The sequence below is a fragment of the Lynx canadensis genome, chromosome F2 (genome assembly GCF_007474595.2).
Source record: "Lynx canadensis isolate LIC74 chromosome F2, mLynCan4.pri.v2, whole genome shotgun sequence".
Lineage (NCBI taxonomy): Eukaryota > Metazoa > Chordata > Mammalia > Carnivora > Felidae > Lynx > Lynx canadensis.
This window is the reverse complement of record NC_044320.2, coordinates 2806831-2819963: the sequence shown is the minus strand read 5'-3', so window position 1 is coordinate 2819963 and position 13133 is coordinate 2806831. Positions and strand designations below refer to the sequence as shown.

At 56.8% G+C, this 13133-nt stretch overlaps 1 protein-coding gene across 1 annotated transcript; it reads right to left on the bottom strand.

The window, feature by feature from the left end:
- Window positions 1-308: 308 nt before the first annotated feature.
- On the bottom strand, window positions 309-980 carry LOC115506167 (60S ribosomal protein L17-like). Its single transcript, XM_032591907.1, is given in 2 exon segments — window positions 309-578; window positions 581-980. Coding segments are annotated over 2 exon segments (552 nt in total). The 5' UTR covers window positions 891-980; the 3' UTR covers window positions 309-336.
- Between the last annotated feature and the right edge of the window lie 12153 nt (window positions 981-13133).

The following is a 13133-nucleotide window of genomic DNA, read 5'->3' as shown; positions in this document are numbered from 1 at the left end:
ACTCAGAAGCGGCTGGGGAGCCTCCTCTCCCCAGAGCGGTCCTCAGCCAAAGACGGAGGTGGAGGAGAACGAATGCTCTGGCCTCCCTTCCCTCTCCTGGAACGGCTGCAATGCAACTGATCCTCCAGAGGCCCTGCAGGGTCAGCACCCACCCCTCTTGCTGGCAACCCTCATCTAGGGAGCACAGCTGGGGACCCAAACAAGGTGTCAGCTCAGCACCTTTGCTCCGTGTGGGTTCATGAAGAACGTGCTCACTTTTTTTGTTTGTAAATGTTTTATTTATTTTTTATTTATTTTTCCGTTTTTACTTTTATTTGCATGTATGTTATGCAGAATTCACTCCCGGGCCGTAAGTTTTTGCTTCTCCAGTTTCTTCTGGGATATCTTTTTCTTCTGTGCAACTTCCTCTTCTGGTTTAGGAACAACCTGTTCTTTTTCCGTGGGGATCGTCTCAATGTGGCAGGGAGAGCTCACGCATGGGCTAATCCGACCGTGAGCCCTGTAAGTTCTACGCCGCATTTTGGGGGCTCTGTTCACCTGGATGTGCTCAATGACCAGAGAATCTACATCTAAACCCTAAGCGCAGCACTGCTCTCTGCATTTTTAAGCATGTGCAGGAAAAATTCGGCATTCTTTTTGGGCCACCGACCCCGTGTCCAGCCCCGCTGTTTGGCCTGGGCCCACCTACCAACTCCACCATTGCAGTGTTGGAATGGCACACGTTGCTTCTGCAAAGCGACATCGTTCAGATACTTGGTGGCTTTTCGGATATGCATACCCTTGATGGCCTGGGCAGTTTCCCGCGTGTTCTTAAAGTGAACACGAAGATCTGACCCTGATGACTTGCGTGATTTTGTCGGATTTTCCGGGTCAAGTGAATAGCGAACCATTTTCAGAGATCGCCTCAGGCCACTTATGGGAAGAGGAAGAGCGGTGGCTCCTGGGAGAATTCATGCGCACTCCGTTTTATTTATTTTTGAGAGAGAGCGAGTGAGAGCGAGCGCGCGTGAGCGGGGGAGGGGCAGAGAGTGAGGAGGACAGGGGATCCGAAGCAGGCTCCAGGCTCCGAGCTGTCAGCACAGAGCCCGACGCGGGGCTCGAACCCACAGACCGTGAGATCATGACCTGAGCTGACTTAACCTCTTACCTGAGCCACCCAGGTGCCCCACATCTTTTCTCTTTTGTAAGTTTATTTATTTGTTTGAGAGAGACAGACAGCGTGTGTGGGGAAGGAGCAGAGAGAGAGAGAGGGGGAGAGAGAGAATCCCAAGCAGGCCCCACACACGCAACACAGAGCCTGTTGTGGGACTCGAACTCACAGACTTCCAGATCATGACCTGAGCCAAAACCAAGAGTCTGACGCTTAACTGACTGAGCTCCCCAGGCCCCGGCAACCATGCCCACTTCCTGTGACGGCACATTTGTTATTTCCGTTGTATTTATCTGACACCATGTATTTATTCCACGGAGAGCCTGATACATAGATCAACTCCCCGTCTCCAACACGCGTGCGTAGACGTGTTGAGAGAAAACTCCTAGACGTCGAGTGGCGGGGTCGAAGGGTAGTGCGTTTGGTACCGTGAGCCGTGCTGTGTGGCCCCTGTGTGGAGGCTGCAATCCCTAAGGCCCCAGGGAAGCTGGAAGGGACAAAGGGGCAGAGCCGGTTTTGTTCTCCCTAGAGGAGGCCTGGCCCCCTTTGTTCCGGTTCCCGCTGGGGGGCGCACACACCACGCGGTAGGAAGGGCAGGGAGGGCTCGGGGCTTCCGGTTTGCGGAAGGTGCCGCCTGGAGCCTGGATTGTCAGAGCAGCGGGACGCACTTGGTTTGCACGTGAGGAAACCGAGGCACGGGGACGGGAAGGGGTGTGCGCCGCCCGCTAGCGCCCGGAGACTCTTGTCACGCCATACACCTTGCCAGCTGCTGGCCTCCCGAAGTGCCCCCCGTGGCCCCGACCTCCACCTTGACCTCCACCTTGACTCCTCCCAGCCCCGTCCCAGGACCTGCGTGCTGCTGAGTGGATGAACGAGCTGCGAAGGAAAAGCACAGACGCCATGGTCTGAACGGGTGGTGTCGGGAACGGGGTCACCTCTCCCCGCCCCGGGGGTGCCTGAAGTCAGCGTGGGGGGCTCCCAGAGGCACCTGGTCGCGTCCCTTTCAACCCCCCTGACTTCTGGTGTTTTTAATTTGCTAGCTGATGTCGTTGTCGGTAGCAAAACATTAAAAATTGAAATTTTACATCATTGATTTGGTGACTGAGTACTGATAAAATTAATAATGCTAATAAGATAAAATGTAGAATTTTGTCACGCATCTTTATATCGTGGAACTTAAATGCGAGTATTCGGCTTCTGTGCGGACTCACCCGAATTGTACAATTTGTATTGCGTGCGTGGTGCACGCAAATGCGTTTTGTTCCGGCCAGCAGAGTGGAGCGCTGCACAAACAGACCGCGGTTGCTGCGTCCCCCTGGGCAGGTGCCCGTCCCCAGTGCCCACAGAAGCGGGCAGCTTCCCTTGTGCTCCCTGGAGTCCCGCCGAGCCCCCACACACAGTGGTCCACGGCGCTCAGGCCTCACCGTGGACACCGCAGGCGCACGGGCCAGGCCACAAGGAGCAGGACGGGCAGAGTAGGAGGTGAACACAGAGATGGGCCCCAGGCCTCCTAAGTTACTCCTGACATGCGTCTCTTCCTCCCAAACAACAAGGAAAAGAAGCAGCCACTACAGGACCTGAGCTCCTTCCTTGGGCTTTGGCTCTGCTCGGGGCCAGCTGGGCCTGCAGAGAAGGACAGGCTGCGGGGACAGGGGCTGCGGGCAGAGCTGCGGTCATGCAGGAGGTTGGGCCGGGGCTCGAGGGTCCTCTGGGCACAGCCACCCATGGGAAGAGTGAGCCGTCTTGAGAGCCCGTTACAGAGGGGTGCGGTGCCCGCTGCTAGGGGCAGAGTGGAGACCCAGCCCTGGGCTGAGGGTCAGCCCTGCTCCAGGTCGAGGACCCTCCCTGCCCTGTACCCCTCCTTGGGCAGCTTCAGTGATGTGGGAACTGGGTGCCTGTGCCACAGCTCGTGACCTTGCAGAAAGGAACAAGCGTCAGCAAAGTTTTGCTGAAGCCTGAGCAGCAGGGCAGGAGAAGGGAAGGAAATGAGACCACCCTGAGCACACGGCGGGTGGCGGGGGAGGGGGAGGGGCCAGGCCCGGGGGATGGCAACCGCCCCTTCTCATCACGGACAGAGGGCTCTGCCATCAGCCCATCTCACGGGTGGGAAAACTGAGGCCCCGGGAGTGAAGGGAGCTGCTCTGGAGCCCTACGTCTCTTGTGCCCCACAGCCCCGTCTTCGGACACGAGCAAAGGAAGGACTGCTCTCCCGGCTCCCCACGGCGCGGTTCTTTCCAGGCTGATACACAGCTCGGCCACATGCAGATGTCACATTGGTCATTGTGACCCTAGGGGACTTGCAAGCTGCTTTTGCCCAAAAGCCCCTTCCCGTCCCTGTGGCCAGATGTACAGCGACAAAGTTTTGAAATCACTGTGGGTTTTTTTTTTCTCACGTTGAAAAGTCTGTGTAATTGTTGCAAAAAAAAAAAATTGTTTTTAATAGGCGAAAAAGAAAGAAGAACCCCCTGGAATCCCAGTGCCACCAAGCAGAACAAATCCTCTGTTACTTACTCGCTTAGTACATCCTTACGGAGCAGCTACTATGTGCCAAGGGCGGGAACAGCACAAACACGTGAGCGTGCAGAGGGGCTCAGTACCCGAGCACCTCTCATCTACTCACCCGCCCCGACAGCCGGTCATGGCGCGCCTGTCTACACCGGGGTATCTCCAAACGGCAGGCTTCCGGGCACCTCCCCATGCGTGCCACTTACACGAGCAGGGAGGGCCTCCCACATGGCAGATTTCCCTGCCAAGCCCACCCAGGTGCAACCCCGTCCGGTGGGAGCCACGGCCCAGCTGCCAGGGTGAGTCCGCCGGGTGGGTGATGGGGCCCTGGCTCCACCCCTGGGGTCTTCCAGTGACAATGTCCGTCTGCTTGCTCAGGCGGCCTCATCCTCCCACAGGTGGGGGTGGGGAGGGCTGGCTCTGATCTCCCGGCCCCCTGTCAAGGGGAGTGTTCTTGTCCCTCCCTCAGTGCAGGAGCAGACCGGGAGCGAAGTGCAGCCCCTGCCCCCGGGGTTGCCACTCCTCTGGGCTCAGGGCACCACCTGCCGCCTCATCTAGAGAACGAATGCATGGTGAACGAACGAATGGGCCCGTCCGCCTGGGCTGCAGCAGAGAGGAGACTGGCTTCCAGGTCCGTGTGCCCCGGGGCAAGCCACCCCCAGGTCTGGTGGCAGGGGACGCGGTGCAGGGAGGCTGTTCTCTGGGACCCTGGTCCTGTAACTCTGCTTCCGCTGGCCTCAGACCCCTGGTCTGTCACGTGGGCACAAGGAGGTTTCCTGGTTCGGGAGGATTGGGGGAGATGCCCCGAAGGCCCTGGCACGGCGCCCAGCGGGAGTCCCACTGCTGGCCTCCTCCTCACCACTTTTCTCACTGCCAGGGCCGGACTCCCCAGCTGAGGCCCCGGGCACAGAAAGGGGAGTGAAGACAGAGGAGACAGAGGTGGCCTCGCGTGCCTGGGAAAGCCCGCGGCGCAAGCCGGGTCAAGTGGGAGCTTCCACGGGGGGCCGGTGCCGGCCGTGAGACGGGCGCCAACCTCCCCCAACATGCCCAGACACGGGCGTGCGCAGGGCACACGGGGACACACTCACACCCGCACCCTGAGATACAAAGACGCACACGCACGCATGCACACACAGACACGCTGGGGCCCACACGCGTGTGCACACGCACATACACGGCGATACACGTCCCCGTGCACAGAGATAGGAACACGCGCACACACGCTGACTTTTCTGCTCTGCACTTACCATCGCCCAACATACTATTTATTTTCTGTATCTGCCACGGACTTGGGGTTCGGGAGGCCCCTGCTCGGCCAGCTTGGGCTGCTGTAATGAGCGCCACCGACGGAGGGGGGCCGCGGGAGGGGACTTAAACCAGACATCTGTCCTCGGTCTGGAGGCGGGGAGTCTGAGAGCGGGGAGCCCGCAGGGTGGGGTTCTGGCCGAGGGCCCTCTTCCTGGTCCACAGGCTTCTCTCTGTGCTCCGCCCTCCTGACCCGATGACCTGCCAACGCCCCACCTCCTTACACTACCCCCCTGGGGGTTACGGTGTCACCACGGTTTGGGGATGACACAGCATGCGGTCCACGGCAGCCACGTCCTGGCCGTGAGACCCTGGGAAGCTATGACACTTTTCCGGGCCTCAGACGCTCATCTGCAGAGACAATAATGTGCCTACATCGGGAGAACCTGCCCGTCACCTGCCTTGTAATAAACAGACCGCTTAGAACAGCACCTGCCACTCAGCTGCGGCTGTTAGTGCCTCATCTCGCCCGTTGCCGTCTCCGCCCCGGACCTCAGCTCCCTACACACCCCCACCCGGACCAGAGCCTGCGCCTTGCAGGTGCACAATCAGGATTTGGTGAACCAGCGAGCAGCCCCTGGCGGTCTGCAGGGGCTTGAATTGAGAGTGGGAGGGGCCCAGGTAGCCCCACCCCCACCATCAGGAAGTCAAACCCAACCCAGGCAGGGGGACGGCTGGGGCCCAGGGCCAGGCCAGACCCTGGGGAACCGGTTTGTGAGGCTTTTCCTCTTCCAGGGGCGGGTTGGGGGTGGAGGGGCAGGGGCCTTCCAGGGACCGGGACGGGGTGGGAGGTCCTTCCCTCCAGAACACTCTGCCTTGCTGAGCCACGCGGCACCCACCTGGGACTCGCTTCCCCTCCCTGCCCCAGCAAGGGCCCAGGCCTCCCTGGGAACAGCGGCACCTTCTCTTGGCCGCGGGGCCCCTGTGGCCTGTCCAGGCCATGTTGCCACATCTGGACCAGCTGAGAGCTGGCGCTGGAGGCCCACTCGGGGGCACGTGAGAAAAGGTAGCAGGCTGGGTCCAGGCTCAGAGAACCCCAGGCCAGACCCCGGCATCACCACCGTCTTGCTGGGTGACCGGACCACGATACCCTGCTTCTTGATCTGTCAGACAGAGTATCTTGTTAGTTTCCGTGGGATTTCTGGCCCCACAAATGGGATCGGCTCCTGCTAAGGGCCAGGCGCTGCACATGATCCGGGGCTCCATGCAGCGTGGTTTGTGGCCAGTTGGTTCCCCGGGGTTGGGCTTAGGCCTGGTCCCCTACGGCTGCCCCTCTGTGCTGGGCTCCAGGCTGTGGGGAATGGGCGTGGGCTCTCTAACCCTCGGAGCTGTCATCGATCCGCCCTGACACTGCTGAACTGACCTCATTTCTGTCACCCTGGGCGTTGGTCCCTACAGAGAATAGCTGAGTGCCCCGTGGGTCTGCCCACGGCCGTGCCCGCGGAGACCATGCTCCGTCATGCTCTGAGCTGCCTCAGGCCTGGAGCCAAGGTGCAGGAAAGGGCTTCAGTTCCCCCTGTCCTCAGTTCCCCCTGAATTTTCTGGGGTTTCATCACCCCCACCCCACCGTCACAGGGGACTCAGCTGGGGACAGAAGTGGGCTGGCCCTCCCTCTGTTAGAGGCAGACTTGGGGGGTGGCGGGCAGGTGCGTCCCGTCCATGTGTTCCTGCAGAGCGTGGAGGCATGCGGAGCCTGCTCTGTGAATCGCTGCATCACCCGTCCCCGGGGCCAGGAGCTCTGAACACTCGCCCAGGCTGTGGCTGGATCCGGGAGGTGCTGCAGGTGGCAGGAAGTCTAGGGGAAACCCAAAGTGGTTGCTATCTCATGAACATCAGCCCACACACAGAACTGCTCTGATACGGCCAGAGAGACAGAGATGAAGAAGGGCCAGAGGCTCCAGAATGTCCCATCCAGGGGCTCGTCCTGGCCCTGGTCCTGTCAGGCATGCAGAGGGCTCTAGCTGTATGGACATTGGATGGGCGTGGGAGAAGGTAGAGACCACACCGTATTTTGTCGTCCAGGGAGTGGCGGTGTGGCCCCACCTGGGGCCGTGGCTGGTCAGCCAGGTGTCTGGGTGCAGAATCAGCAGGTGCCGGGGGGGGGGGGCCAGCCCGAGATGCCCAGAGAATGAGGTGCCCACTCCATCCTCGCGAGGAGCCTGGCACATAGTAGGCACTCAGCGAGTGAGGGAAGCCTGACGGCTCACTAGGCGTCAGGTGCAGGGCCAGGTGCTCTCATGGCCCGTGATGTCGTCTCCAGCCACCTGCCAGGTGAGGGCGGAGGGCAGGCTGCTTCACCCTCTGGCCTGTCACGTGGGACACTGCTCCCTGCGTCTGGGTTACTGGGAGGAACCGATGAGACAGGCAGAGAAACAGAAGGACTTGTAAAGTTTCGGGGTAGCTAATTTTAAATATCTCCGGATCCCCACGTTACAAAAAGGACGAGTAGAGGGCAAAACCAAAGAACAGCGTTTGTGACAAGACTCAGCTAAAGATGTCTCCACGAACCCCAACACAGAAGCAGGCGGGGATACATTTAGCGTTTTCAGGTTTTACCCGGGAAAGGGGGCTCAGGCCCCTCTGGTCTCGCTTTACCTAAGCCCCCCTGGAGGTCATCACTTCACCCCTCCTGCAGGGTGGGGCTCGGCCTGGAGGTGCGCAGGCCGGCCGGGCCTTTCCAAAGGACCCTAGACCTGCACGTCAGGTGTCTACACCTACGGGGGCGGAAAGGAAGGTGCAGCCGGGCAGCTGAGGGACCCGAGAATGGGACGGCCCTCAAGTGGCCGCGGGAACGCACTGGGGAGCACGCACAGCCTCGGCCCTGCGGGGTCTCGCCATCCAAAAGCAGGCAAGTGCGAGGGGCTGCAAGGGAGGTGTGAGGGCCGAGTCCCGTGGAGCCCCACGTTCAGGCACCAAACCAGGTGTCTCTGGCTCCAGGAGAATTAGAGCAGCCGCCCGGGACCACGACACCTAAAAGCTCAGAAACCAACTCATCGCGCCCAAATAGGAGCCACAGGAAAACACTGACATAAAATTCCATGCGGAGTTATTATTTAAAAAAGAGAGAATAAAAGGAACACCAACACCCCAGGTAGACAATGAGAGCCTTCTAGGAAGACAAACCGCAAACCAGATCCAAGTTGTGACCTACCAGTGTTCAGGACCCGGAAGTGACCCACAGGAAGCGAAAACGGAGAAAGATAACCTACCGTGCATTGCAGAGTGAGCTGTTAAAGACACGGTAAAAGCCAGGAACAGAGCAGTGTCAAGCAGAAATGAAAAGCCAAGGAGACAACACTCAGGAAAGATTTAAAATGAAGGGAAAAAGCAATTTCAGAAATAAAGTCTAAACTAGAAAGAACACAGTGGATAAAGCCTTACGAGAAATAAAACGGCGAACGGGGGGAACGTTCTTAAAATCAAAAAGAAACAAAGACACAGGTGAAAAGCGTTCCAGAGAACCAGAGAAGGCAGAACCCTCACCGCCCCGAGGTCAGCTGACAGAGAAGACACAACATGTGGGTAACAGGCACCCCTGCGAGAAGGGGGTCAAGAGAGAGCACCGTGTGTTTGAAAATACGTATTTTTTAGTGGTTATTTGAGAAGAGAGCACGAGCAGGGGAGGGGCAGAGAGAGAGGGAGAGAGAGAATCCCAGGCAGGTTCCGTGACGTGGGTGCAGAGCCCAGCACGGGGCTCGAACTCACGAACCTCGAGATCGTGATCTGAGCCGAAATCAAGAGTCAGACGGTTAACCGACTGAGCCACCCAGGGGCCCCTTGAGAATACCGACCCAGAATAACCAACACTAAGACACATTCTAGTAAAATCATCAATCTTTAAAAAAAAAAAAAAAAAGGAAAAAAATCCTCCAGGAATTTGGGTAAAAAGAGCAAGGGACCTACAGGAATAATTCGATTGTCTTCAGACTTTTCTGTGGCAACGCGTTCTGCAGAAGAAAAGTGGGGAAGCACACTTAAGAGACTCGACGAAGCGGATGTGAGCCGAATGCCGAGCCTCCAGCAGAACAGACCGTCCAGCAGGAAACACACATGCCAGCGGCAGTCAGGGACTGTTACCCCGGGGTCTGAGGGTTCCGAAGAATCGTCTAGAGAAAGAGCTGCAGGCAACCAGGCAAAGTCATGAGGGAAGGTCAGCTCTAGAATCAAGGCTAAGCAAGGGACGCCTATGAGGACCGAGGACAGCAGGCGCAGGTGAAACTCGGACACGGGAGCAAAGAGGGAGAGAGCCTGAGACAGCGGGTTGTCTCCGTGGCCACACCTGTGGCAGTAACACGAGATGCTGTGATTTCATTATCCCCTGCATCCTTGCAGCCTGAATTCTGGATGTGGGAGAAAAGGGGTAGCAGGTGTAAGACAAGACTTTAAAGTCAAAACACTGTAGGCTTGGATTTGGGATTGGAAGTATCAGTTTGAACTCATGAAGCACTTCATAGTTAAGAAATACTGGTGTATCGGGGCGCCTGGGGGGCTCAGTCGGTTAAGCATCTGACTTCAGCTCAGCTGATGATCTTGTGGTTCATGAGTTCAAGTCCCCCATTGGGCTCTGGGCTGACGGCTCAGAGCCTGGAGCCCGCTTCAGATTCTGTGTCTCCCTCGCTCTCTGCCCCTCCCCTGCTCATGCTCTCTCTCTCTCTCTCTCTCTCTCTCTCTCTCTCAAAAATAACATGAAAAGAAAGAAGGAAAGAAAGAGAAAGAAAGAAGAAAGAAGAAAGAAGAAAGAAAGAAAGAAAGAAAGAAAGAAAGAAAGAAAGAAAGAAAGAAAGAAAGAAAAAGAAAGGAGCGTCCCTGGAGTCCACAGTGTGGTCTTGAAACACAATTTCCTACCAAAATAAACCGGGACTTTTCGGAGAAATAGCTGATTCCAGGTCTGGGGCGGGAAGTATACCCGGTGGGCCTGGAATACCTTGACCCACCAGAGGGCAAGAAAGCTGTCACAGACCAGGGTCATGTCGAAAGCTCTCTGGATCCAACTTGCAGAGCTGTCCGCTGGCCAGAGGTGGGCAATTCCAGCTTGAACAAGGACAGTACTTGCAACCGATCGAAACTTTTAACCACGTCCGCATCCGTGGTTCGTAGCGATTAAACAAACCCCTGATTGGTCACCCGGGGAGGGGGACGTTCAGGCCAATTCACTGTCTCCCAACCGACAACCGAAAGACTCAAGTATTTCAAAAGGGCGCAATCAAACTCTCTTGTCCAGAGCGCCTAGTCGCTTAAGCGTCCGACTCTTAATGTTGGCTCAGGTCGTGATCTCAAGGCTCATGAGTTCAAGCCCCGTGTTGAGCTCTCTCTGCCTCTCTCGCTCTCGCTCTCTCTCTGTCTCTCTGCCCCTCCCCTGCTCACGCTCTCTCTCCCTCTCTCAAAATAAACAAACTTTAAAACAATCCTGTCTAGAGACGGCTAATGGGACACCAAACTATAAAAGCAAAACCCATAGTGAAGACGTTTCCATAGAGGACAGTGGTTGACGAAGGGCAGGTAGGACCACGACTGTCATGAGCCAACTTGAGAGGCTCCAGGGGCAACAAAGTTTTCTTTCTGGGCCTGGAGGATAGTCAAAGGGGGTTCGGTTTAGGACACTTCACTAAGCTGTGCGTATGCTATGTGCGTTTCTCTGTAGATGTGTTTTACCTTACCATACAAAAGTGAACAAATAAAAGATGATTTTTAAGATGGTGGACGCCGTTCCCCTTATGGGAAAGTTGTGTCGCTATTGCTACAACTGAGAACATTGGAAAACCTGATTAAAGGCCAATAGGAATAATTAAGGACAGCAGACCAAGGAAGGCTTCCTGGAGGAGGTGAGATGTGGGGGGGGTGGACAGGATTTGGTTAAGACCAAGGCTTCTCAACCTTGACACTATCGAGATTTGGGGCGGAGGATCCTTCGTTGCGGGGACTGGTCTGTACGTGTCAGGACCTCAGCAGCACCCGTGGTCTCTACCCACTAGGTGCCATCGGCACTGCCTTCTGCCGTTGTGACATCAAAACGTTTCCAGAAATTACCAAATATCCCCTGGGGACAAAACTTCCCCAGTTGAGAACCACGGGTTTAGAGAACCATAACAAAATAGAAATGAATAAAAACCCAGAATTTCCCTACTTGTAGGTCCTCCTCTCTTTTCTTTGGATGTTGGGCCTGTGAGAGACCAGAGTGGCCACTGGTCCAGACCCCGCAGGAATCTGTTTCCGGCCCGACCTTGGGCCCTCCTCCTCCTCCTCCTCCTCCAGGCCTGCCCAGAGTCGTGGCTGGGCGCCCCATGACCCTGGCTGTGGCCAGAGGCAGGAGGCAGGGTGGTCACAGACGCCCCCCTGGTGTCAGAGCATGTGACTCCACCCTTGACCTCCAGACGGAGGAGGAACCCCACGCTGGAGTGGGAAATGCCCGGCCTGCAGTCAAGCAGAGGTTGGCCAGAGTAGCATCCCTGACCCTGGCCGCCACACCTCCAGCAGGTCCCGCCTGCGCAGCCTCAGAGCACTGAGCTCAGGCCCCTCATTTCCCTGGTGGGGAAACTGAGGTATACCAGGCGGACAGAGCCAGACCAGCACTCACATGTCCTGATTCCTGCGGAGGATGAGACTGCTGAATCATTGTTATGCCCCTACTGCGTCCCACGAGTGTCCTTTGGTTAGTCATTAGTTCCCGGACTGCCCCGGGGGCCGCCGTGGCAGGAGGTGGGGGGCTGCAGGGGAGGGTCACTCTGGGCTCATCACCCTCATTCCACTTCCATTTGCCTAAGCTTTCATTTGAAGCAAAGAATTCTCCTTTTTAAAAAGCAGGTTCTGGGGCGCCTGGGTGGCTTAGTCGGTTGAGCGTCCGACTTCAGCTCAGGTGATGATCTCACCGTCTGTGAGTTCGAGCCCCGCGTCAGGCTGTGTGCTGACAACTTGGAGCTTGGAGCCTGCTTCGGATTCTGTGTCTCCCTCTCTCTCTGCACCTCCCCTGCTCACGCTCTCTCTCTCTCAAAAATAAATAAACATTGCACCTTGCTGGCTCAGTCGGTTGAGCGTCTGACTTCAGCTCAGGTCATGATCTCACAGCTCATGAGTTCCAGCCCTGCGTCGGGCTCTGTGCTGACAGCTCAGAGCCTGGAGGCTGCTTCAGACTCTGCGTCTCCCTCTCTCTCTGCCCCTAACCCACTCGCATTCTGTCTCTGTCTCTCTCAAAAATAAACATGAAAAAATTAAAAAAATTTTTAAAAATTAATAAAATAAAACAAAAAGCAGGTTCTCGGGCACCTGGGTGGTTCAGTCGGTTAAGCATCCGACTCTTGGCTTCGGCTCAGGTCACGATCGCACAGTTTCACGAGTTCGAGCCCCATGTCGGGCTCTGCGCTGGCAGTAAGGAGCCCGGCCGGGGTCCTTTCTCTCTCCCTCTCCCTGCCCCCTCCCCCACTCGCTCTGGCTCTGTCTCTCTCAGAATAAATAAACTTTAAAAATAAAGACATAGATAAATATTTTTTAAAGATAATAAAAAGAAAAAATAAAAAAAAAAAACAAACAAGTTCTCCAGCCACAAATCTATATTATCTATGGTTAAAGACCCAAATTGGATGCTGGAGATAAGACAAGTCCCCAGGGTGTCCTGAGATGTGAGGACAGTGTAGACCAGGAGAAGGGCGGTGGGCATGGCCGCCGTCACAACGGTGGCAGACTGTCCCCATTATCTGTGGCTGAGTGCCAACCCCCAGAACTTGCCAACACGCTGCTGTGCTCGGAGACTCTGGACGGGGCTGGGAGGGTTCAGCTTGTCTCCGGCCTCAGCTGCGGCCTCAGCTGGGGGGACTCGCCTGACGGGGCCAGTTCAGCAGCTGGAGTCGCCCGCGGGCTTCTTCACTCACACGCCAATGCGACTGCCAGCGGGGGCTCAGCTGAGACTGGCCGCGGAGTCTGTCGTGTGGCCTCACCAGGGACCTCGCTTCCTCGCCACACGGCGCCCACATTTCGGGAGGGAGCGTACCAGGGGGAAGCGTCTGGAGAGCAGCCCTATTCGGGCACCAGACAGAAGGTACTCGGGCTTTTGTGACCCAGCCCCCAAGGCCTCTGCTGCACACTCACCCACTCACCAAACAGACTGGCGGGGACAGGACACAGACCCCTGCTCTTGTGGGATGAGTGTCAAAGCTTTTAAGTCATGTTTAAAAACCACCAT